Source organism: Juglans regia, chromosome 5 (assembly GCF_001411555.2).
Source record: "Juglans regia cultivar Chandler chromosome 5, Walnut 2.0, whole genome shotgun sequence".
Classification (NCBI taxonomy): Eukaryota; Viridiplantae; Streptophyta; class Magnoliopsida; order Fagales; family Juglandaceae; genus Juglans; species Juglans regia.
This window is the reverse complement of record NC_049905.1, coordinates 4,573,305-4,584,446: the sequence shown is the minus strand read 5'-3', so window position 1 is coordinate 4,584,446 and position 11,142 is coordinate 4,573,305. Positions and strand designations below refer to the sequence as shown.

At 37.1% G+C, this 11,142-nt stretch overlaps 2 protein-coding genes across 5 annotated transcripts; one reads left to right on the top strand and one right to left on the bottom strand.

The window, feature by feature from the left end:
* Positions 1–311: 311 nt before the first annotated feature.
* Positions 312–3,754, top strand: LOC109012611 (GTP cyclohydrolase 1-like). The gene is made up of 2 exons (XM_018994329.2): positions 312–1,300; positions 2,374–3,754. Exons 1-2 carry the CDS (start codon positions 1,087–1,089, stop codon positions 3,564–3,566), a joined length of 1,407 nt encoding a protein of 468 aa, XP_018849874.1. The 5' UTR covers positions 312–1,086; the 3' UTR covers positions 3,567–3,754.
* A 596-nt stretch (positions 3,755–4,350) lies between these two features.
* Positions 4,351–10,376, bottom strand: LOC109012610 (AP-3 complex subunit delta-1-like). 4 transcript variants are annotated; one of them, XM_018994327.2, is made up of 6 exons: positions 10,127–10,376; positions 9,471–9,701; positions 8,863–9,383; positions 5,881–6,745; positions 4,815–5,509; positions 4,353–4,721 (listed from the first exon to the last, which is right to left on the bottom strand). In XM_018994327.2, the coding sequence occupies exons 3-5, from the start codon at positions 8,938–8,940 to the stop codon at positions 4,923–4,925; spliced, it is 1,530 nt and encodes a 509-aa protein (XP_018849872.2). In that variant the 5' UTR covers positions 8,941–9,383; positions 9,471–9,701; positions 10,127–10,376; the 3' UTR covers positions 4,353–4,721; positions 4,815–4,922. The 4 variants fall into 4 exon arrangements, with proteins under 4 accessions (XP_018849873.2, XP_018849872.2, XP_018849871.2 ...); XM_018994328.2 differs by having other exon boundaries at positions 4,351–4,721; positions 4,825–5,509; positions 9,471–10,376; XM_018994326.2 differs by having other exon boundaries at positions 9,465–10,376.
* Between the last annotated feature and the right edge of the window lie 766 nt (positions 10,377–11,142).

Sequence of the window (11,142 nt, the reverse complement as noted above, 5' to 3'; positions counted from 1 at the left end):
AAGACTTGCACAGTATAAAAAACCAAGCAATAAGCAATAAAGGCAAGTTGGCTATTCCTACCAAGGAACAAAAAGCCTCCGACGGTGGAATCGAATCGAATCGATTTATTTCTAGTTTGTTACTTTTAAATAATTTTAAATATCTTATTATTATTTATTATTTTATTATTATTATTTATTATTATTATTTATTATTATTTACAAAATACTTAAAAATACGTCACTCTCCTGTACAACGTGAGACGTGCGGGCAATAGCTATTGTACGAAGTAAAATATATAATATTCCTTATTCCGCATCGTCTTCCCCTTGGTGCGGGTGGGTTTGGGTGGACGGTACTATTCTCATCCCTACTGCTTTTCTCGGTAGTTGGGTCCCACCACAATTTGCCCTTTTCCTCTGCGTCCAAATCCAAACAGCCAACCCACGTCTGAGATCAGAGCGGAACCAGAAGAAAATAAGGAAAGCGAAAGCAATTTTGCGTAGTCGACCCTGATCCTGCGCTCCCGTACAAAGTAACAAAACACAGCAAATGTTCTTGTGGGTGTAGGTGGGGCCGCATCTCGATGAGAGAAATCTAAGAATCCACACATTCCAACGATCAACGGCAACCCTACGTTTCTCTTCTCTGTTGCAACTTGTATCATCACAACCCCCCCCCCCCCCCCCCCAACATCTTTCTTAGGTTTTGGGTATTCTTTATTTATTGGAGTTATTTTATACGGGTAGCAACTTGAAGTGGTAATTCGAATCCAGATGTCTGCTACGTTTTGAATTTTTTTATACGGATAGGCTTACATTTTGAGTATTCTTATTGGTTCTTTATTGGGTTTTGGTTTTTTTTTTTTTTTTTTTTGCGGGTTTGATTTATATTCTTGGTGCCCCAAATTCAAATTTTTGATTGATTTATACGTCTCCTTTTGGTGTTTTGTGACCCTTTTTAGTTTCGCTTTTGTTCTTCATCCGGGTGCATCCGGTTTTGAATTTTCTTCCTGGTTCATTGCCGGCTATTGATTACCGGGAAGATATATTTCAGTTCGTTTGTTGAAATTTGGTATCTGGGTTTGTGTTATTTGTGGTCTATCAATGGGCGCTTTGGATCAGGGACACTTCGATGTGGAACTTGAGAATGAAGTGAAACCGGGTTGTATTGAGCTGGGATTTGAAGAAGAGCCAGAGACTCTAGCCATTAAGGACGCTGTAAAAATTTTGTTGCGGGGTTTAGGGGAGGATGTTGATAGAGAAGGTATCAAGAAGACCCCTCTTCGCGTCGCCAAGGCCCTTCGAGAAGGAACTAGAGGTGCTTTTTTTCTTTTGCCTTCACATTGTTTAACCGTGTCTATATTCACAACTGATAATTAATTAATTCCAGTAGGAAAGATAATTTTATTTTCCCTGTTTTATTTCTCTTGGATCTTCTCATTTTGACGTATTATCCCGTGTAATGAACTATATGAATAGGTTTAGTTGTCAGTTTTGTTGTTGGGCTGATTTAGACAGGCTTGTCTTAGTTTAGTTTCTTCGGATTAGTGTAGTTGGGAGGCTTGTGTATAATAATCATAGATTGTTAACGATTAGCATCTTCAACACTAATAATTTAAACGCTTGTTGATACCTAAATGATTGCTGTCTTTGTCTGTCTGTTACTGAAAAATGTTGACTTTGGGAAATGGTGATAGGAGTCTATGACTCTATGCTCTTACAGGTTTTTTTACGGATTTTTTTACCTCAAAAATCCTTTACAGATTTTCATATAGGCGACTCAACTCAACTCAACTAAACCTAATTCCAATCAAATTGGGGTCAATTCTATGTTCCCTCATCCACTAATCGTGTATGATATTTTTAAATAAGAATTTTATTACTTATTAAAGAAGAAAGTTATACCGTATTCTACCACATTATCCCACCCAAAAATTCATATTATTTCTTGCCCCTCTATTCAGCTTTACTTCACGACTTCTTCCCAACAGAATGGAATTAACTGGATTGCTACAAGGTGCTTATTATTTCTTTGGTGCATGCCAGCCTAGAATGCTCATACTTTATTGTTTGGGCAAGGAAATGTATAATATTGTCATTTCTAGGCCACTTGTATTATTTATCTGGTAGATGCTATTTCCGCTTAAAAATTGTTACATGCTTGTATTTTGACTTCTCTTCAAGCCGATGTACCTTTCCTTAATCACCTTTCTGACGCTAGCAATGAAGGGATACTCATTCTATGAACATAAGGGCTTTTGGGGGGCTGTGGACCACGCAGGATTCATACTAGCTTTGTCCTTGTTTCATATAAAATTAAGATGAATTGCAGGGTGAGCGATTTATTTCTAATTCTATTCCTTAATATTACATCTTTGTAACTGTTTTTAGGTTATAGACAAAAGGTGAAAGAAATTGTCCAGGGTGCTTTATTCCCTGAAGCTGGTCTGGATGGTGGAGTTGGTCATGCTGGAGGTGTGGGTGGACTTGTGATTGTTCGAGATCTTGACCTCTTCTCATACTGTGAATTGTGCTTGCTTCCATTCCAGGTGAGGTGTCATGTGGGTTATGTCCCTTCTGGTCAACGAGTTGTAGGCTTAAGTAAGCTTTCCCGAGTAGCTGATGTATTTGCGAAACGACTTCAAGACCCACAGCGTCTAGCAGACGAAGTTTGTTCAGCTTTGCATCATGCTATCAAACCGGCAGGTGTTGCTGTCATTCTCCAATGTTTTCACATCCATTTCCCTAACTTGGAATCTGTTTTTCTCGATTCCAATCACCAAGGATGGGTAAAGCTTCAGGTCTGTTCAGGCTCAGGGTTATTTGAAAATGAAAATGCAGAATCTTGGGGTGATTTTTTGGGTCTTTTGAAATTTAGAGGCATAGATGGGGAGAAAGCCCATAGAAGAGAATCAAACGATCAATGTTGGTGCCCATCCCAATCTTCCTCAGGCGAGAAAACTTCCTCCAGCAATGGACCAGCCAATCCAGGTATGGTTACTGCAGTAGCTTCGATTTTGAGGTCTCTGGGTGAGGACCCATCGAGGAAAGAGCTTTTAGCAACTCCTTGTCGTTTTGTGAAGTGGCTGATGAACTTCCAAAATAGTAAATTGGAGATGAAGCTGAATGCCTTTGTTTGTGGGAAGACAGAATTCCTAAAAACTAATGGGGAAGTCACCCGGTGTGAAAAACAGATCCATTCTGAGCTGAATTTGTCGTTCTGGTCTCAGTGTGAACATCATTTACTTCCTTTTCATGGTGTCGTGCATATAGGATACTTTGGCACTGAAGGATTCAATCCCATTGGAAAATCCCTGTTACAGTCAATAGTACATTTTTATGGTTTCAAGCTCCAAGTACAGGAAAGACTAACCAGGCAGATTGCAGAGACTGTTTCATCACTGTTTGGCGGAGATGTAATGGTAGTTGTCGAGGCTAACCATACCTGTATGATCTCTAGGGGGATTGAGAAATTTGGAAGTAGTACAGCTACAATCGCCGTATTGGGTCAATTTTCGACTGATCCTGCTGCGAGGGCTATGTTTTTGCAGAGTATTCCAAACAGTTCAACTACTGAAGAATGATGATTCTAACTTCTCAAATGCCTTTTTTGTTTTTTTGGGGTCTCTAGGTCCTGTCATTCATTTGCCGTTCTGGGTGGTTTTTGCAATTGCAGTGGTGCGGGCATGACACTGATAAGTTGTGATGGATCTTCTAAAAGACTTGAAGACAAACCGTCTTTCTTAAGTTGTGTTGGTTGAGAGAATTGACACTTCAATTTTATTGTATTTTTCCACATTAAAGTTCTTTTCATAGACCCTTCAGAAGATAATTATCAAGGGCAATTCAAGTCCTTGTTCCCATTATAAATATTTTGTAGAATTCCTTTCAGGAAGAACCCTGGAACGATTCAACTCATTAGACAAGAAAAACTCTATTTCCAAGCATATTTATTGAGACATCAAACACATTACTGATGTGAAAAAAAACTATTGCCTCAGTTTGCATGTAAGGCTCATTTTGAAGCATGGGAATGAAATAATGGCAATGATTCCATTATTATATTTCTCCACCTAAGCGTTAAGCCCAAAAATGGAGGGGGCATGAAGTGTGCGATGTTACCGCCAGAGAAACAGAATACACAACCAATTTCAAGCTATACTCTATTTGTCAGCAAATGGTCGAAACAAAAAATAATTTAACTTTTTTAAATCTCAAAATAAAAATAATATTAAAAACATATATTCTAATAATATTTTATTCAACTTTCAACTTTCATCTCAACTCATCTCACCTCATCTCACAAAACAAACCAGGCTGGCAATCCCTAGTGTTTGAGTAAGCAACGCCATAACATGTTAGGATTTTATTTATTTTTTCCCTTTTCATTTCCTCGGTGTAATTTGTCTCCGTTACTGTGTATTGATAGTTACCTAAATTGCCAATATTGTTTGTATAACTGCAAGAAAATTCTCAAATGACCAAAATTGCCTATTTTCTTTCACCCTATATCTTAAATAGAAGTGCAACAATTACAAAGAAATCCCGATATAGATACGAGGGAGAGAGATAGAGAGCCATGGTAACCTTGCAATTCGCACTTGTATTAAATTTCCAAACTCTAAGGTAACAAAACTTTCATAGAAGCATTTCATATTGACATATTCCTCTCCCCAGCACACTTGGGTGACGTCTCGTCCAAAAGAAATCTGAAGGCAGTTCTCATAAGCAAGCACAAGCTGAAAAAATACAACAAAAACTGTTAGTGTTGAAAAAATCAGGAGACCATTTACTTGATGCAATAAATATCACAACAATATGCATATATATACCAATGAATACCAGAACCCATATGCTATAACACATCCGCAGAGAGCCCTTTGGAGTAGGAGCCTCACTAAGGGGCGATCAAAGTCCAAGTCATATTCAACCAACATCGATTAATATGGAATGACATATGGCAGAGCATAAACATCAGCAGACCCCATCTGCAAAGCTTCTGCCCACACATGTGCCTCTTCGACCTGAAGAGAGCCTCTAAGAGAGCCTGCCTTTGGTTTCTCTGATTGTAGACAATTGCCGCCAAACAGCCATTCCTGGTCACCAATATCAGACCACTCTTCCATTTTCGGTATAGAAAGTATCTGAATCAGGTACTTGGAGTCCGAATGTGGTGATTTTGTAGGTGCTCCACCATTATTAAGAACTTGTACAGGAGGAGATGGGCTTATTGAACATGCATTTGGTCTTTGTGTCCCAACCAAAGGTGGTTTTGTAGATGCTTCACCATTCTCATAGACTTTTAGGGCAGATGAAGACCTCGCTGAACATGCATTAGGTCTTTGCAGCTCTACCAAACCATTACTCTTGTGCTCCTTGATGTCCAGAAGAAGATTATTGGTACCCCCCTGCCTCTCACATGTTACCTGACTGGTAGTTTGGCATGGTTCCAACTTCCTTCCATTTTCCAGGACAGGATGAGAGGAGCAGACGGGTCTCAGCAACTTTTGAGGCCGAATACCATTGTCTGTGAAAAACTTAAAAGAGTAAGAAACTAAAATCTAGAACCAAAAGAATTTATCTCCCAGAAAAGATCAACCGGAAAAAAAAAAAAAAAATTAAAATTAAAAAAGATTAAAAATATGTGACTATGCTATCTGACCAGCGGCTCAAAACCAAACACTAGTAACTTGGAGACCAAGTTTTAGATAAAAAGATTCTCTTTTAAAGGATTAGAAACATATACCGCCAGTAGCCCACAAATAATGGGTGTTTACGGGACCATGTAAGTACTATAAAGCCTCTGTTATCATTATTGGGGGGACAAATTTGTAGTTCTAATCACCAGACAAAATAGAAGTCCTGCAGTGTGACAATTGTATATGGGACAGGACTCACCAAGTGTAAGCCCATTTTTGACAAACTCCTTACGTTTTCCAAGATTTCCCTCACCAAAAGAACTCTTCCCCATCATTCCTGGAAGGTCTGATGGCTTAGCATTGCATGAATCGAGGGAGTCGCTGTCTTCCAATTTAGGCAGCTGTTTACTCTGTTCACTTATCTCCTTCACTTTCTCCTCCCTTTTCTTTTCTTTTGCCCTGTTCTTATCCTTTGATTTGCTTTTCTTTTCTCGATCTTTATCCCTAGGTTTATCAACCTTACTTTTCTTGTGCTTGTTCTTCTCTTTCCCATCCTTTAACTTCTCAACATTCTTCTCCATTGGCTTCGCAATCCCTTCAACTTTCCTGTGATACAGAACAGACAAGTTTTCATCAATTCCATTCTCCAAACTTTTTGTATCAACATGGTTTCTTTGTCCATTGGCCTTCCAGCCATTTTCTTTCTCTTCCTTAGTTTTCCCTTTTCCTTCGTCCCAATGGGCAACATTGCCCTCCACCACCCTGCTCGGAAATTCAGATTTCCTTTGGCCTGTAACAGTAATCTTCTGAACCATTTGATTTTCGGTTGCTCTTTCTTCATCCTTGATTCTCCTGGCCAACTCCTGCACATGTTTAATCTCACCATTCGGCAGATTGTGAGCAGGCCTCTCTCCTCTATAGCTCTCTGGTTGCCCTGAGACACTCTTCTCATCTGAAGTCAGGTTTTTCACTTTATCTCTATCCCTGTACTTGTCTTTGTGCTTTTGCTTTTGGTCTTTCTTGTCACTATGTTTTTCTTTATTTTTCTCATTGTCCTTCTCTTTACCTTCTCTCTTTCTGCTGCCCTTCTTATCCTTTTTATGCTTTTTCTCCTTGCGCTTCTCCTAAAATAAAAATCCAATTAGGTAAAAAACTAGAGCAAAAAGGAAAATTATACAAAACCAACAAGGATAGGTAAAGAGCCATCCAAGTAGAACATAAGAATTATTAAACCATTAAAAACAAGAATCTGATTGCAGATAACAAAGAAAAAATATCTATTTCTGTCACAACATGAAATTTGTCAATAATGCTTGCATTGTGGATGTCTTTCCATGAAATGTAAGTAATAGCCATTACTTTGCCTTTACCCATTTTTGTCCTATAAAAGAAATGCACGATGCTCCCAATCACTTTCCTTTCTCTACTTAATTTCATTTTATTGAAGAACAGGAAGAAGAAAAGGCTAAAAGCTGGACAAAGCTGGTTTATCTCGTGCTTTCTGTAGGAACAACCCATTGCAGGCACAAACATGAGCTATCATGTGATCGATCAACATATGATAAGTAGGGAAATGCTATCAACTGAGCTCCCAACCTATATAATAAGTATACTTGAAATTATTTTCAAAGCTTTTTAAGTCTACAAAGAACTATGATGAACAATGGAGACCAGTGCTATGCAGATCATCATTAATATTAATCGCAGGCATTCCCCCAAGTACTAATGTAAACCAGCTATCCTAGTTAGGATGTCAAACAGTTCTCAATATAAACACGTGTGTGGTAGGCCGGGAGAGGGGATATCTATATGTCAAGACTTCAGGTAATATTGACACACAAAATAATGCTCTTAGTACATAAAAAAAATATTTAGCAAATATAATGATGTTGGTCATTGCCATCAAATTTCGAATTAACTAGTACGTTCACGATAACCTAACATTAATGGAAGAATAAAAAACAACCTGATGAACATATTAAAGATTTTCAAATCTACTTCAGTTCTAAGATGATGCCATATGCTCAAACTTTCAGTGGTCTTTTTTTCTCCTTGAGCCAGTGGCCTATGCATGAACTATGGGGTTCCATCTTGAAATTCCGCATTCCTATGTATTCTGGCAAATTTTAAGATTTATGGTATCAAAGTTTGAGTCTGTTCTGTACCTTTTAAGTCCATCCCCAGTCTTTATCTTGTTAAGTTGTTCAGATTTTCACTGACAAGAAAGCCTTGAATGAACAATTATAAAGTTTTATCATTATATCTTTTGCAAATTCTTCTCCCTTTAAAAAATGGACACCAGTAGATCTGATCTCAATACTTGTGAGATAGATACCAAATGAGACTCTTAGAAGCTGAAGTTAGGTATATTCAAAGTTCTCCTGTCTCGTCCACCTTTCCTTGAACAAGCCTGTAAAGACAACGAAAACTTAAGAAAATCATCGAGCAATTTTATAAGTTTCTCCTGACCTTTAACCCAACCCTTTTCCCAACCATATTACAAAGTGGGGTCAGACATGGCTGTAGGGAACTCATCGCGATGTAAACATATGTTTTGGTCTATCCTATCTAGACATGAGTGCTGGATGCATGTCTAACTATACATTCTTCCTAAATAGGTGTTACCTTTTGCATACCATCTTGTGTGCTTGGGCTATGCCTATTCATATTAACTATACAGATCCTGCCCCAGCACACTTGTTTTCCTGTTTTCCAATCGAGAAGAGCACTTCAAACACTTCGAAGTTACAACATATAATGCAGTCCAGGAAGGAGGAATAGACATCAGAGAAGCCATTAGTAAGCAAGAGTTAGAAAAAATGGTATGTACACTGATGGCCAGCCTATATGGAACACACGAGGACTTCCAAACATTGTCTGGTGAAATGTGGTCCTAAATATGTTGCAACGGTAGCATATCTCCGAAGAAGATGGATACATTTGTAAGATCTTGAAGTTACCCTTTAGTTTATGCTTAACCAAGCAGGATTGTTCTTCCTAAACCAGTCAGATTCCAAGTTGGTCTTCAGAAATTTTTTATGTATTTCCATAATCCCTCTAAAACTTCCTCCACTATACATACTGGTAAAAGATTCAAAGTTTCCTGTGTCAAAGCGTATTGATACCATCATACAATTCAATACAGACATGAACGCATAAAAGCCATATAAGCAAGAGCCAAGGAGGAATGAACCTAACTCAAGCTAACAACGGCAGTTAATAGAAAAGATGATATATAAACCTTCGTTAGTAGGTCTGTATCATCAATTCTAGCCCTCTTTTCATATCCTGGAGGTGGAAATGGAAAGCAGCGAGACATTGCACGCGATCCTTGAAACCAAAATATAGTATACTTTTGCCAGCAAAAAATGCTTCTCCTAGCTTCCAGGACTGTTTTTCAAACAACGGAACGAAGCAGAAACTAGGCTCCTGTCCATGCAACATGACCCTGCACTCATTTCCAGCTCAAAAAAGCTCTTTCTTGACCCTTCAAAATCACCGTTGCAGACCAAAAATATGTTTCTGTCCTCTATAACAATAGAACTTCTCTGACTCCACTAAGTAATCAAACCGCCAAGACAAAAGTAACCGCTAGACTCAAAAGCCCAAAACTCCACTGTAATAAATACTGAATCAGCTCAACTGTCTCTAGCCAGATTATATTCGATCAAGATCCGTCCACTCGAACGGCTTTGTCGACAAATTTAGCAATTCCCAATCAGTCGACCTGTCTTTCCCACTAGGCCAATAAAATACAATCACCTGCCCATCAGCAAAAACCAGTATCAGGAGCATTTCCTAACTAAAGATTGATAACCTATATATAACAAATGCAACACTAACCACGACCTTGAAATAGAGATGAATTCACAGTTCCTCAAAACCATGAAGAATATATAACTCAAGGCATCTATTGGTTTGTGTTCAGACGCAATCCCCAATATCCAATCTTGCAGATTCAATGTTCAAACTCAGAATAAAAGCCACTGAACCCACACTTCCCGCTTCCAGCAACAATTGAAACCAAGCTGTACAATATAAGTCCTTGTATATACAATCTCTAATCCTCCGCCGGTATGCCTAATAATATTTTATTAAAATGAACAGAATTAGGTTTTCTCCCACTGAAGATGTAACCAAACCCTAGAAAGTCCAACCACCAAAAATGTCAAGCACAATACCCACATACAAGAAGAAGAGGAAAAAAGAAAAAGAAAAAGAAAACCCTAACTTCAATATCCCAAACGCAAGATAAAAAAAAAATACCAATCATTTAAAACCAGGCGTTCTAGAATTAAAATTAAGTGATTTTAATGTTGGAGAAGAAGAAAAACTCCCGGGAAAAAAAGGAGAGAAACAAGAAAGGAAATCTGAGGGTTTCTTTTATGACAGTGGTGGGCAGGATGCAGACATTGCGCAAGGAGAATGACGAGAAGATCTTATTCCCACAGATGGAAAGAAAAAACAGCAGAAAAAGAAAAGAAAATAAAGGAAAAGAGAGATACAATCAAATCGAAGTGTCTGTATCTCTCTCTCTCTCTCTTTCTTTCTCTGTGTTTCTGTACGTGTGATCCTATCAGAGTACAAAGTTAATTCAGATCTTCAATTCTTGGGGGTTTGATTATGGACGAGAGGAGTCTCTCTCTCTCTCTCTCTCTGCTTTCTTGAAGGAGTTCTCTCGGCAGAAAGACCCCACACCCCCCCAATGGTAGGAAACGGAGAAACGATTCGGCGGCCGAGGTGAGTATTTATAGGGGACATTGAGAGAGAGAGATTAGGTGTTTGAATTCCTTCATAAATTATGCAGTGGGTATTACTGTTTAGTATTTTATTTTTATTTTTTATTTTTTTAAACAAAATACAGACTGGACGGATAGAATGAGGTTCAGATACGGAATAATGTGCAGATAAAGTTTTGTTTTTTGTTTTTGTTTTTTTTAAGTAATTATCGATAAAAAATTCATCCCTTTAATTACTATTTATTATTTTACATTTTACGTCTTATATGAAAAATATCTTCATATCCTATAAAAAAAATTATAAATATATAATATGAAAATAAATAATTATTGATGCATAAAATTCTTCATTATCTATAATGAATAAAAATAATAATAACAACTTAATTTCTCCAATTATTTATTATTATACATGCCTACCAGATATATAATTACATATAATAATAAGGAAAATATCTATCCTCAAATAGATTTTCATTAAAAAAAATTATAAATTGATGTGATTTTATATTATATATTTGAATTGTAAAATTTATTTTTGAACAATACTAGGGCCACCGCTTGGGGCTTCCGTTAGTTTTAACATGTGTTTTTTTATGTATTTTTTTAAAGTTATTATTTACATAAATTTTTTAACACTTTTAAATATTTTTAAAAAATAAAATAAATTTAGAACATCATTAAAAAAATACTTTTTTAATCAAAAAGTAAAAAAAAAAATTATTAAAAAATACTTCTTTAATCATGAAATAAAATAAAAAAAATCATTTTTTTATAATTTT